Genomic DNA, 14384 nt, shown 5'->3' with positions numbered 1-14384 from the left:
AGGAAAAAAAATGTACTGTAGGGAACAATTTCACATGAGCAGAGACATGAAGTAACTGATTGGATCTTTCCAGCTCTGTCTTCTGGGATCTCATCTTTAAAAATAAGAGGGGGAGTGGACCAAACTTCCTAACTCTGATAAAGTTTTGGGTCAAGTTTTAGAGTGAACTTAAGGTTGGTCTGGGTCCATTCTGAGTGCATCTGAACTTGTGGGGGTGTCCCAAAAACTAAAAGTATTTATTAAAAAAGTGTTATTCAGTTTCTAGAAATGCCCCACAATTGACAAAGATGCATTAATAGCAGATCTGCTTAAAGACATGCAAAAAAAATTTGCTGACCCCCCCGCCCTTTTTTTTTTGGTGTCATTTTTTCATCGAACTTCTGAATTTTTTGGAATTGGGTGCACAACTCTCATTAACTTCTAATAGGCGTTAGGATCCCAAGCGCTAGGATTGCCTTTGAAAAGTGCCCCCTAAACAGTTTTCCGGTGTGTTGGGAAGATAAGTTAAAGGAGAAGGGTCCCCCCCATTTTATAGTTATGCTTTTCCTGTGACAGTTGATAGATCAGTGAAGTGATGCTACTGCGTTAAGAATAGGCCTATTTTGGCGTTCAGGCATGACAGGCAGGTTGCACTGTAACAAACATACGTTGCTGATTCAAACTTGGAGGTTTAAAATGATTTTTATAATCAAATTTCAGCACGCTCGTCAGCACAGCACGAGCACCTTCCAGTGGCGCCTTGAGCAAGGCAACTAACAGCTGTCACCTTTGTTCTCTCATCCCCTCCTGTTTCAGAAGGTTTAAAAAACATACACAAACACAGCACAGCGGGTGCGTCCAGAAGGCAAGGTCAGAGACGTACACCTTGCACTGACAGTGGGAGGTGGGGCGGTTTGTAATGGGCCTTGGACCCAAATCCTCAAAGGTATCTAGGCTCCCAACTTCCACTGATATCAACGGCGCAGGTATCTTTGGGGGTCTGGGGCGTAGTTCCTGAGGGAAGTTTATTATTGTAGTCTTGGGCCACCTTTTCCTCCGCAAAGCAAACTCTGCTCAGCGACAGCGGTGACAATCATCACCGTCAATGGTTTAAATGATACTTTCTGACCCCCCCCCCATCCTTACCGTTTTTAAAGACATAGTGGATTTTGATTCACTGAATGAAGCAAGCGGGATTCATTTTTCCTACTCCATCCCTGCTCATCAGGTGTCATGGGAAACAAGGGCTGGGTGGCTAAGCCCAACAGCGCCCTCTGCTGGAGGGCCATGGAGCAAGGCTGGGATTGGCAAGAGCCCAGCTGTGGAGATTGAAAGGTCCTTCATGCTGTGTGGGGACTGATAGGAGAAGGGACAGAGAAACAAGGAGGTTGAAAAGAGAGAACACAGACTCTGCAGCTTAGAACAAAAACTCCAGCTGGTATCCCTGTGGGCAATTCCAATCTCTCGCCCCTACAAGACTCTTCTGCAAATCTATGTCAGTAGAATTACAGTGAAGGAAAGGCTCCCTGCCCGATCCTGGGCTAAACATCTGTTTGTGCTATCACTCCTCCACCCCAGTGGGGTTAGCTCAGTTGAGGAGAGTTTTTCAAGTCAGAGTCCTGTAGCTGAACTATCAAACGTGGGTCCCCTGCCCCTGCTGCTTCTGCACCTCAGCTGTGCTGCCCTGTTCTATTAATGTCCCATTGCCATGAGGGCCATCCCTCCCTGAAAGCCAGGGTTTGCCTAAAAGATTAACAGTGCTAAACGCATAGAGCTTGGCTGGGAGGGAGAGAAGTTTGGTCGTCTACCACTGTTACAGAGGGCGCCAGCACCAAGGGCTGGTGAGAAACTTCCTGTACTGCACGGAGTGATGGGATGAAAGTAAGACAGGGAAGATAGAGGCACTGCGGTCTAGTGGACTGGACTGGGATCCAGGAGATCTGCATTCTAGTCTCAAGTCTGTCACCCCCCTGCTGGGGGACCCTGAGCAAGTAGTTTCTGCTCTCTTTGTGCCTCTGTTTACCCACCTGCAAAATGGGGATGATTATACTCTAGAGTCTGAGTACCATTCAAGAGCTAAGCCTTATCTCCTTGTGCCCTCCCATCTGTCTATTGTACCTACCTGTTATTTCTCATCTCATACTTGGGATGGAAGCTGTTTGGGGCATGGCCAGTCTCTTTGTTATATGTTTGCACAGCGGGGCCCTGGTCTCTAGGTGCTACTGTAATACAAAAATAAAATAAATAATAATAATATCAGGAGGAACTTTAACAGGGAGATGCAATAGGTAGGGTCCTACCAAATTCACACCCATGAAAAAAACATCACAGACTGTGAAATCTGGATAGATTTCACAGGGGAGACCAGCATTGCTCAAATTGGGGGTCCTGACCCAAAAGGGAGTTGCAAGGGGGGTCACAAGGTTATTTTAGGGGGGTCACGGTATTGCCACCCTTACTTCTGTGCTGCCTACAGAGCTGGGTGGCTGGAGAGTGATGGCTGTTGGCTGGATGCCCAGCTCTGAAGACAGAGCCCTGCCAACAGCAGCGCAGAATGAAGGGTGGCAATACTACACCATGCCACCCTTACTTCTGCGCTGCGGCCCTCAAGGCTGGGCGGCCAGACAGTGGTGGCTGCTGAATGAGGGCTCAGCTCTGCAGTCAGCAGCATAGAAGTAAGGGTGGCAATACCATGCCAGACCATCCTTACTTCTGCGCTGCTGCTGGTGGCAGCTCTGCCTTCAGAGCTGGGCTCCTGGCCAGCAGCTGCCGCTCTCCAGCTGCCCAGCTCTGAAGGCAGCACCGCTGTCAGAAGTAAGGGAAGCAGTACTGAATCCCCCCCACACACAATAACCTTGTGAACCCCCTCAACTTTTTGGGTCAGGACCCCTACAATTACAACACCATGAAATTGCAGATTTAAATAGCTGAAGTTATGAAATTTATGATTTTTAAAACCCTGTGACTGTGAAATTGACCAAAATGGAACCGTGAATTTAGTAGGGTCCCAGCAATAGGCCAAGGAGGAATCGTGCAAGTAAGAGTGGTGGGAGCCCCAAAACTAGACTGGACATAGCTCTGTTTGTACAACGTTTAGCACAATGAGGTCCTGGGCCATGACTGGGGTTCCCATGCCTTATAATAATACCAAAAAAGTCATGATCCCCACAGCAATGGGCTGGATGATGCAATTGCTCTTTTCTCATCTCTAACCGCTCCGGTTCCGTCATGTAGCTGGACTAGGGATGGGGGTGTTTTTAGCAGAATTCCCACATCTGACTGGCAACCCTGGGCGCATTGTCCAGCGTGTTAAACAGCGGAGGCGATTACCAATTGTGTGTGTTTTTAAGGCACTGCTCTGAGCACCCAACCCAAAATAGCCCTAAACCCCGGTAAACGCCAAGAAGGTAAGAAAGTTGTTTTTCCCCCGCCCCACCCTCACACTGAAAAAGAGCATAGCCCAAAAAGCAGCCAGCACAGCAGCATAGGTAATTTATTTTATTGCATTTTATAATGCCGTTGTCCATACAGATTACATGCAGCTAGATCTACTGTACAAGGGTTTACCGTCTGCCAAAGCAGACACACTGAAGTTCAGAGTACAAATACACAGCAATGCTATTTCCTTTATACAGCACGGGCATATGGCAGTGATGGGCACGGCAGGGGAGGAAGAGTCAAGGTTTATGCACATCCTCCCACCACCTTCCCTGTCCCCTCCCCCACCTCTTGAAGGATCGTATCCTCCCACTGACCAACGCCGAGGAGGAAATTAATAAAAAGTTACCATCACTGCAGGTCTAAATTCTCCCCTCCCCCGCCACTTTCCTTCGACCCAAGAGCAAAGAGAAATGCAGGCTTCACGGTCTGAATCACGGGTGGGGAGGTAGCTGAGCAGGCAGCTGGAACCGTAGTATGGGTGAAACTCGGAAAGTGGGGTTGGTTTTCTCCTTATGCAACAATGCCACCTTCTCCAAAGGCTAGGGATTGTGACCAGGGAGAACAAAGTCCCTTTGCAACTGAGCGTGCTTAGAACGAGGACCTGCAGTGGCCATGGAGGGTACTACAAGTGCAAGCTGAGGTCAGGTCAGGTCAGGTCAGGTCAGGACAGGAGGCCTGTGCTCCCTCCTCTGTCCACCCACTGAGACCAACAAGCCACGTCAGGGCCTGGCTTCATGGCTTGTGCAGAATGGCTAAGCTGACACTGATTAGAAGTCACTAGTCATTGGTTTTTGAGTGTTCCCGCCACCTGAGATTCAGCGAGGGGTTTGGAAGACTATTGCCAGGGTTGTGCAGAGATCAGAGAGGCAGAGCTCTGACTGTGGTGGAGGGGGAAATGGGGAAAGATGACGGGAACACTGGCTAATGATTCTTCTGTTATAAATTCGGCAGGAATTCTAAAAGGGTTGGCGGAAGTGCTGCGCTGCCAGTCCCCTTCGGCCAGCCCAGTTTTCTCACTTGTAAAGGCAGAGGGTGACCCCATTTCTGCTCAGTGTGACCAACCCCCGCAGTTCTAACCACGCTTTGGGGTGTTCCAAATCTCAACTCCCAGCAGCGGGCCATATTTTGCAGAGGGTGCCTACATTTACAACAAGCTGAACCCCAGATCTGAGTGTCCTCGAACTTTGGGGTCAGTCAGAATCCAGGGCACAAAATCCCGCAGCTGGGTTCCATCTCTTACTTTTTAAAAGCTTCCAAGAACATAAAATGTTAAAAAAAAAATGGTGACACTGGATATTTATGTAAACAAAAGACCTTTGGTTGAATTAAACTTCAGCTGTCTCTGTCCTCCCTTCCACCTCCTCTAATTCCCAGTAAACACCGACTGGAAATGGTTAGACCAGGGAGCCCAGTTCCTTTCTTCCACTGGTTGATCTGCCCCCTCACCTCTCTACCACTATAAGCTAGTCTCACACACACACACAAAACAAAAAATTAAACCCAAGACAACATGGAAAAATGGAATAATCTCCAAGCAAAGCCAAGGAGAGATACCAGAAGAGCTCCCTAATTTGTAGAAAGGGGTTCTAAACTTTCTGGGCTATTCTCTGCCCAGAATAATGCCATTAGAGAAAAAGGAACCAACAACAGAAAAAGCTCATGGTAGTAGGTTTAAAACCAGTATCTATATATCTCAATATATACAGACATACACAATTCTGCCACATGTTGCGTTTGGTCCTTTAACCCTCCCACCCCTGCATGAACCATGTTTCGAGGTAACAAGGCATCGAATTTTAAAAATTCAATGGGTGAAAAGAAACCACCCCCCTTAAGTACTGTACGTCGTTTGGGTGAAACGCAAGAGAAGGTTTGTGTGGTATTGTACCTTCATTAGACACAACTCCGGAAAAAGGCTGGGCCAGGCAACGAGGGGGGTAAGAGAATGAAATAAAATTACCCCTGAGTATCAAACTGGACACATTTAATGTGACACAAACACTTAATGTGGCTTGAACGATTGGGGCAAACAAAAAACAGGAGCGCTTGGAGCTGTAGGATATTCCAAACCTGCACACAGTTTAAAAAACCCTTTATATTTATATATATTCATATATAATTTATATAGTGCTCTTCTGAGCCAGATCATGGCGTAACAACAACATACAAGGACACACATTATGGTTGACGAGCAGAGAAAAAAGTAGCACAAGCCAGTTGCTTTTTTGTAACAGTACTTGTGTGCATCCTATGGGTGGCGGTGTATGTGTGTTTTGCATACAGTGGGGGTTTTTTTTTTTAAGAATCATCATCAAACTACTAAAGTAATAATAATGAAATTGAACTTTTTTGGCTTATCTAGAATGAGGTGGCAATATGCCATGGGGCTACCAACTTTCAGGGTCGGGCTAATGCTTTGGCAAGGCTGTAACACAAGGATAATATCAGCAGATAGACAATGGTGATCTCAGAGAGGAAATTACAGCTTTGGTACCCATTGTGTCGCAGATCCATCGGACAGGGTGTGTTCCCTGTTTTGTGTGCACATCTTTGGGTGGGTGTCGTTTATTCCCAAGAATACAGGATCAGATTTTGCCCCATCTCTATAGCTTGATATGGGTCTGTTAAGGAGGAGTGCTTTCTGCTACAGCCTTGTCTACACTGAAAAAAAAATAAATCACATTTTATTAGAGCTAACATGAGATTAAGCCCACAGGGTTGTCACTCACGCTGGTGTAACCGTGCAGACTTTAGTGGAGTTACTCTGCATTTACACCAGTGTAACCAATATCAGCATCTGCAATGTAGACAAAAATGATGCTGGGCCAGATCATCAGATGGCGTTCATCCGCATAGCTCCACTGACTCCTGGAACCCAACCATCTTTGCCTACCTAAGTCATATTAGTTAACACATTCTAACACGACGCAGTTTCTCAGGGCAGACAAACCATAAGGTGGATGCATCAGTTCTAGGAGTTCACATCTGTGTCGGCAGCCAGCAGTCTCAGCTGGGAATCCCCTTTTTGTTCAATCCCAGATCAGATTTTCAGGGGCACTGCAGCTCCCACTGGCTCCAGATGGAGCGTTTTCAGGGTGCTCCATGCCTCTAAAAATCATCATATCCTAAAATATCGAGTGGAGTCTGGCATGTAGTTTAGTGCCAGCCAGTTTCAGGTGTGTTTTTCAAGGGGGGGTTGGAATTTCACTAAACAGAGCATCAAAATGATTTTCATACAATTGTTTTGAAGAAAAAAAAGTTAAAAAAAGAGCATGAGAAAGTGAAATGAACCATAAACAGAAAAGAAAAAGGGAGCGGGCCAGTTTCACCCTCCAAGCTGAATGAAGTGCCAATATCTATATACGAACAGCATCAATGATGAAAAAAGTGTACCAGATTTTGAAACTCCCTTTCAAAATTTACTCATCAAAGGGGGAGGGGAGAAGGGAAGGAAACAGACTAATTAAACTCACTGGAATCCATACATGGGAACATTCTCGACAGTAACCCTTTAAGGAACACGCTCACTTTCTGATGAAGGTGGCATGAAAGCCACAACTCTTAGCTAGCAAATTTGTAGCCCATGAAAGAGACATGGCTTTTTAAAACCCAACTGCAACTTGAGATTCTGAAGCAGGCCACACCTATAGGGAGCTAGGAGACAGGAAATCTCTTCGTCTACAGCTTAATAAACACAAGAGCTTGTTTGGAGGCTAGATCTTGCCACTTGATCTGTGCAGGCAAACCCATGAGGTCATGTGAAACCTTGTTAATTTCCTTGTGACACAGAGGTTGGCTGCGCAGACCCAGACGCAAAATCTGTTCTTTGGAGAAACATCAAAAGTCATGCTTGTTCCAGGGCATCTTTGCTCCGCAGGGAGAATGCTGCATTGGTGACACATCCAAATGTTCTAGGGAGTGACGTGAGACTCAGATAGTGCTATGAGAAGAGGCAAGATAACCACATCTCCCCAATGAGTGACTATTTAAAATAAAAGCAAACAAACAAAGGAAAAAGAAAGGAAAGATTGTTCCGCTGGAGCTGGGAAAAAATGCCTCATGCTCACAGAACGCATCCGCTTTCAGGGAGGTTCTCCTCATTTCACACAACGGCCTCTTCTGACTCCTCATGAAGATGTCCCACCATGTGCCGTCCATGCAAGCTGATTTCTCAGGAGAGATCAAGTGCAGGGATTTTCCTCTCTCTCTCACACACACACAAAATATCAATTTCTGTCTCTGAGCCAGTTAGGGGATTGTTTTTAACCCTTGATGTGCTGTTTTAAAGCTAGTCAGTTCCAAAGTAGGAAGAGATGCCTCTCTGGCACTGGGCTGGCAGTGGGCTAAGGATCGCCCTAGGAACTGAGCTTTTTATAGAATTTCTCTGTGGCCTGACACAATACCTAGTAGCCTTTCTGGGAATACCTGCATGGGTGATATTTCCAAACGCAAACACCATTAAGGGTCTGAGCCTGCTCTTATTAAGGACAGTGGAAGGGTTCCCATTGATGTCAAATAAAGCAGGATCAGGACCCTAAGAAATGGTTAGATATGGGATCTGACCTGATTTAGACTTTCATGGTGGGGCCAGGCGGCCTGGCTTGAGATGCAGCAATGCATGCTGGGACCTGTGGTCTCCATGTATACCTCTGCATATTGAACGTGACTGGAGCCTGCTTCCATTTTAGTCACATGAAGGGTCTCGTCCAAAGCCTGTTTAAATTAATGGGGCTTTCCCTATTAACTTCAGTGGGCTTTGGATTAGGTCCTATGGCTCCTGACAAGATGTCAATGCGGCCCACTCTGCTGGGCAAAGGTCAGGCACCGCTGCTTTAGAGTGCGGCCGTGAGAACAACAAATCCATCCTTGCCCAAACCCCTCCTGACTGGCTTGCAAGGTCAGCATTATCCCCCAAGCGCTGGCATGTTCCTTTACCCTTTGGTTTAACCAGCTCGAGCTGAACAAACTCAGACAGAGGGGCAGAGGCGCTGGTTTAAACAGAGACAATTCTACTTCTAAAGAGAAATGACTCCCTCGAGTGGGGATGGTTACAGGTCAAAACCTCATCACCCTGACTGTACAGTACCGAGAGCCATCATATTAATACATCCACGTCTGTACTGGGCCCCGCAGAACCAGCTGTGGGTGCCAAGCGCACAGAATGGATATTTTACCAGGCAGAACATTAAAAAAAAAAAAAAAGAGCAAGTGTATAGATCGAGGTGACCGCCCCAGGAATATGGTTTCAGTTTGAGAGGGTGGCAGAGAGAAACTCCGGAAGATAACAGTGCTGAAGTTGAAGCTCCCAAACCTGGTGTGATTGGTTAACAAAGGAACCAACTGGCCAACATATTCAATGTGGGATACGTTCAAGCAGAAGAGCAGTGTGTCTCATGGACCTGGGCTCGCACCCACTCTGAAGTATCTCAAGTACTGATAATGCTCGCTGCATCCTCGAGAGATGCTACAATGAGATCTCAGCCAAAACTGGCTGCCCAAAGCAAGTGGGAATCTCTGCTAGAGAGCAAAGGAAGAGAGAGAAACAATCCCTAATACTTTTGGGGATACAAAATAAAAGGGAAAAAAGCCCTTTTTGAAATAATAGAAGTGTTACATTCCCCCAAAATGAAGCAAAATCCCCAGAGAAAATCTGGATGTATGCAGCAAAGGCAACCGCCGAGGGGTTCGAGGTTGAAATAAGGGGGTTAAAAAGATCTATAACAGACACGGGTCAGAGAGACGCGAGACAAAAGCAAGAGCTGACACCCTGGAGACAGATGAAATGGGAGCCATCCCTAAGCCCCACTAGCATACCCTTTGTTGAGAACACAGCAATAAAGCAGTAATGCACAATTCCGGTCTACCTTCATAAAAACGTACAAACAGCATCTGTAAACTTTGGTTTAAAACAATAACTTAAAAGTCAACAGAAAGCAAGTGACGGATAGGGAAAAAACTCTGCGGGCATCTCTTTTTTGGCAGGCAGGTGGGACAGAGCAAAGTGAACGTGCACACACACAAAATAAGTTTAAAGGAAAAGTTTTGGTTTATGCTTCCGGCCCAGGAAAAGGTCTTTGGTCAACAGTTATGCCAATTGCAAAACAGCCTGTACAGGGAGCTGAGGAGGGATTTAAGAGCAGTCTCAAGCTGAAGAGGATAGGCCAGGTGTGTGTGGGGGGGAACCTGGTTAGATTCTCAAAAGTCCCTATTCCCTAGCTGTCTCTGGAATTGAACTGTGCCCGAAGGAATGCAGAGAAGCTCGGGAAGGGAGCTGAGGTTTTATTCTCAGTTTCTACACTTCATCAGCAGGTTGTCTATCAAACATGGTCACCTTTGTATTTTTACAAGGGAGGCGGCCTGGGGATCAAGCTTGCTTTGCGTGGCTATTCCAGTCTCCCTAGAGGGCTCCAAATAAGTAGCTGGATATTGAGTAGTAATTAGGAATTCTACTGCCTTCTTCCATTAGCTGCAACCCGTCTGGGACTGCCCCGCCCACTCCCGCCTTTCCCCACAGATGTGAAGGACTCTGTTTCTGTAAGGCATCTTCTCCCCTCTTTATCCCCCTGGACAGAAACTTTCCAATCTCTCCGCAGTTTCAGAGAGACATGACCGGGGGGGAGAAGAAACTCGCATGTTCAGGGGAGACACCTAGTGTGGGCTCTGGGGAATGCTGGCAGCAATTCTGATCTGGGACTGTGGCATTTCTTTCATGCATTCCAGCTGCAAGAATAAAATAAGAGACTGTTTTTCATTCCTCCGCCCCAGACTTTGTCTAGACTGGATACATGTCCATTGTACAGCAGTCAGAACACAGGTTTCTGTGACACAGAATTTAACAGAGAGGATGAGAAGGGAAATCTTGGTGCGAGGTGGATAATTTTCATAGGTTACTGTGGGTAATCCAGCTGCTCTCTGATCTTAAATAGCCATTCAAGACTTTGAAAACCTGGGAGCGGGAGTGCAAAGTTGACCAAAAAGCTGGGTTATCTACAGGCTGATGTTCAACAAGAAGTGCTTTTAAAAAGCAGGGGCCAGTGGTGTGAAGCAGATAACACTTGGCAGTTATATAGCACCTTCCCATTTTAGGAACTCCAAGAGCCGCAATAGCAAAGCATGGGGATCTGAGTTCTAAACTCTCGTCTGGTCCCTTGTTCATGGATGGGCAGGGAATAGTGGGTGGGAATTGCTAGTGTCACTCTCCAGTGACCCCTCTGGTCAATACCGGAATCACCCTGACTGGTTCTGGGAAGGGATCATCCTTTTTGCTTGATTGGAAGGTCAGCCGTTGCTCTATCAGGCAGCAGAGGGGGCAGGGAATCCTGGGTCCCAGGAGACTCTCTAAAGGGATTTAGCAGGAAGGACAGAGAGACGGAAGGATTTGAGACACCTAATCTGGAACGATTTGGCCTGGGCTGTACGGAGGGACCAAGCGCCGTCTGCTACCCAACCTACCTCAGCAGAAGAGAAGGGGCTGGAGTGGGGAATCAGGCTATAGCGAAGGGGTCGTCGTATACTCTTGGTTACCGAGTGTCCATTTCTGTGCATGCTGCCCCAGGTGATTCAAATATGAAGCACATCATACAGGAGCGAATACCCCGCATGGGGCCCGTCTGGAGGGATCCCAGCTAATAGCTTGCGAGTGGGTGGAGAAGGGGGGGGGATCCGAAAGCACCAGCTTCCATTAAGGAGGTGGGGGGAGGGGGGAGGAGGAGAGGGAGGTGTAGCTATGTCCAACCCGTTTCCTTTACGTGATCCTTGTCAATCCCCCAGCATCCTCCTCAGCCCTGACCCCGCTTGCCCCAGGCTGAGGGCTCTTCCCTCATGAACTGTGACTCCATCTTGCATTCCTAAAGGGAAAGACTGCAAAGCGAGACGAAAACTGAGTTACAGGGAGCACCGAGTTATTTGCCACAAGCCCCTGGAGCAGAGTTGGGTGTGAGACAGAACTGATTCAACAGAGAAATCACTTTCAATCATACCCTGCCAATCTTTGAAATGGGACTATAAAGAGCGGGCCAGGGCTTTTAGCTCCATCCAGACATGCTGGGGTGGGAGAGGTTATTCAAGGGGCAGAGCATGGTGAGGGGAGACTTTGGGCAAGCTTGCATCTGGATCCAAACTGTGAGCAGCTGGGCGCCCATCATCCCCCAGAATGCATCATTCTGTGCCGCCCCTCAATGGCGCATGGTGTCTGCGACAGGAGAGGGTAGGAGAACCAGCACCGAGAGGAACTTTAGAAAATGTTAAAATGTGCGTTGCCGTGCCGACTGCCCCTCGTGGCCTGCATCAGTAGGAGCCATTGGGTGTCTGGAGCTGCACTTCATTCTGCATTCAGCTTGGCTTCTGCAATTTGCCTTTAGGAGATGGAGGGGATGGGAGGGGAGGGTTGGGTGTGAGGGAGAAAGAGGCTGAGGCGAGGTGAGAACCAGACAGGGGTACCGTGCTCGCTTTGGTGACAAGCTCCTTTGCTGAAATAAGCTCCTCGGGGTAAATCCACTGCCCTGAAAGAGCTTGGAGAAAGTCCCAGAGGAGAAGCAGGTCTGCTCTAGAGATGCACCAGGAGACTAAACCCTCTCAAAAACACACCCACCTGCCTCCATCTCCCAACACTCCCCAAACAGGATCCAATCCTGTAACCAGACAGTTCAGCTTGCCAAAGTCTCATTGGTGCTGGGGGGTGGGTATCAACGTCCCGTCCGGGAGGCTGGACAGAGGAACCTTTGGAAGTTTGCTGCTTTCTGCAAAGAGAAAAGCCCTTGGGCAGTGTGACTGAGGTAACAAATACACAAATAACCAATTGACAAAAATCAAGAGGGGAGAGAAGGGGTTTGGTGTTTGGATTTTTTTCTCTTTTTTTTGGCATTAATACCATCTGTTCACCTGAACTATGGACCTTCTATCCTGAAAAATCTTTTGGTATCTTCCTGTCTTGACAAAAAAACCGCTTGCTCCCAGTTCGCCATGGCTCTGGGCCCAAGTCTCTGACATGGCGAGGGTGGCGGGAGCCCGGGCTGCACGCTGTCCCAGCCAGTGGGCTAACTGGAGCCGAGTGCCTGGGTCTAGCTCAGATGTCTGGCCACAGTGGAGGAAGGGCCCCACGACTACCTTACAGTACATATTGCTTTAGGATTGTCCCAGTCAGCTCAGATGGCTGAGCTCCTGTTTTGATTCATAGAGCCGAGCCAGACCCACGCCCGCTCCTTTGGATTCTGCTGTCTCGTCCCGCTCAGCTTCACTAGTACGAACCAGCACACACCACTACCCAAGCCAGGATGGCCCAGGGGATGTCTCTTCCATTCACCATCCTTTCCTTAAATGCCCTGCACCGGGGAAGGGAAGAGGGAGGCTTCACAAAGCAGGCACAGACCCTGCTCAGTGTTTCACCCCATGAGAACTTTTCATCGACACAGAATGGGGACGGAAGGGGAGCTGGGAGGAGGAGAAGGAACTGGATACACTGTTCTGCAGAGAAGGGCTCAAGTCTTTCCCTGAATTCAAACTGGCATTCAGCTCTCGTTTCGATCTCTGATGCCCGGGCACTGGATTCTGAGTGGGCTCCGCTGCTGTCCTTCCAACATTTCCACCACACGAGATGGGGCGGGAGAGATGTCCTTTCTTCGTTTTCAAAGGGAACAAAACTCAAGGGCAGAGCATCCACCCCTGCTGTGGAGTGTTTGTGTTTGTGTGGGTAAAGTGGACCGCCCCCGTGATGCTACTATGCCACTGTAGAGCAGGGCAGAGAGGGAACAGGTGTCGGGAAGGTGGGAGATAAACACAGGTTGGCTATTATGTTCTCCAAGTGGTTTAGCATTTGGCAGTAAGACCCGCTGGAGGCAACAGCTTGATGGGGCTGCGTAAGGTTACGTCAAGCTCAGGCTCCTATGGACACGACAAGTTCTTTTCTTCCATAGCCAGGAAAGGAACCAAGATGGGGGTGACTGGAACTTCCAGGCCAGACGCCGGTTGGGTATCTGCAGGTGGCATCTGTGAGGTGAAAAGTTTCTCCTAGTGCAAAGCCCACTGAGGGGAGAACGACTGGTGGGTTCCTGGAGTCACAGATGATTTTTTCCAAAGGGAAGGTGGTGGTGGGGGCTGGGGAAACATTCACGGAGGCATGTAGCTCGGACGTTGTCTCCGCTGCACAGAACGTTGCTTGGGGAGAACCTCGCATGGAACAGAGTAGTCCCATCACCACTGGAAAAGCCCAGAGCATGGACTGAGACCCAACAAAATACTGAGAAAACCAACGTGACAGGAGGTGCCTTCCTTTTGCCATGAAGTTGGAAAACGGGGTGGGGGAAATAAGGAGAAATTTTCGGACAGAAACAACCTACCATCCTCGTTCACCAATCACTAACCAAAGGGGGAGGGACTGTTTTTTTGTTTCTCTGCATGTCCCGCATTGTGGGAGTCTGTTAAGAGTCACCGGGACAGGGCTGGGAGGGTCTGGGGGAGAGGGGACGTGCCTTCAGCAACAGGTTGCACCGAAGAAACCCTTTTGCTTTGTCAGGTTAATGCTGAAGGTCACCTTGAGGAGATGGGAGCCATTGCTTGGTCACCACCTGGGGGGAGGGGGGGAGGGGCGAAGTGCTTGCCCCTAAGTGAGGAGGGAGAGCCCTTAAGACAAGTCTTCCACCGGCAGCTCCTCCTCCAGGTCCCTGTCCTCCGGGATCGTCACATTCTGATTGGTGGTAGCCATGAGAGAGACAGGCCTGTTGTCGTCCTCAGCCTCGGCGGGTTCTTCCTTCACGTGGACTTGATGGCTGAAGGGAGACAAGGGGAGTTGAAGCTGAAAGCCTGTGCTGAGGGAGTGAGATGGTTTGGGGGATGGGTGATAGGGCCTGTTTAGCCTCTGGCAGTCACTGCTGGGACCAAAGGCAGTTACTCTCCAACTACTGTTCCATGGCCTGTATGAGATGAGGTGGCAACACCCTAAAACCCCCACAATTGGCACCCTTGCATTC

General features: G+C 48.5%; 2 protein-coding genes across 8 annotated transcripts in view; both read right to left on the bottom strand.

Moving 5' to 3' along the window:
- MDFI (MyoD family inhibitor) overlaps positions 1 to 12139 on the bottom strand; it is a 65119-nt gene extending 52980 nt beyond the window's left edge. Inside the window, exon 1 of the mRNA XM_045013157.1 lies at positions 12011 to 12139. Coding sequence (XP_044869092.1) covers positions 12011 to 12020 — 10 coding nt within the window. The 5' untranslated portion in view covers positions 12021 to 12139. The remainder of the gene's footprint in view (positions 1 to 12010) is intronic.
- FOXP4 (forkhead box P4) overlaps positions 5529 to 14384 on the bottom strand; it is a 143730-nt gene continuing 134874 nt past the window's right edge. For 6 of the 7 annotated variants that reach the window (XM_045013148.1, XM_045013150.1, XM_045013151.1 and 3 more), the window contains one exon: positions 5529 to 14183. In XM_045013148.1, the coding sequence (XP_044869083.1) occupies positions 14039 to 14183 (145 nt within the window). In that variant the 3' untranslated portion in view covers positions 5529 to 14038. The remainder of the gene's footprint in view (positions 14184 to 14384) is intronic. The other variant, XR_006578764.1, reaches the window with a different exon arrangement.

This window comes from Mauremys mutica, chromosome 4, assembly GCF_020497125.1.
Source record: "Mauremys mutica isolate MM-2020 ecotype Southern chromosome 4, ASM2049712v1, whole genome shotgun sequence".
In the NCBI taxonomy this organism is placed as follows: Eukaryota; Metazoa; Chordata; order Testudines; family Geoemydidae; genus Mauremys; species Mauremys mutica.
This window is presented reverse-complemented; position numbering and strand designations above follow the sequence as displayed.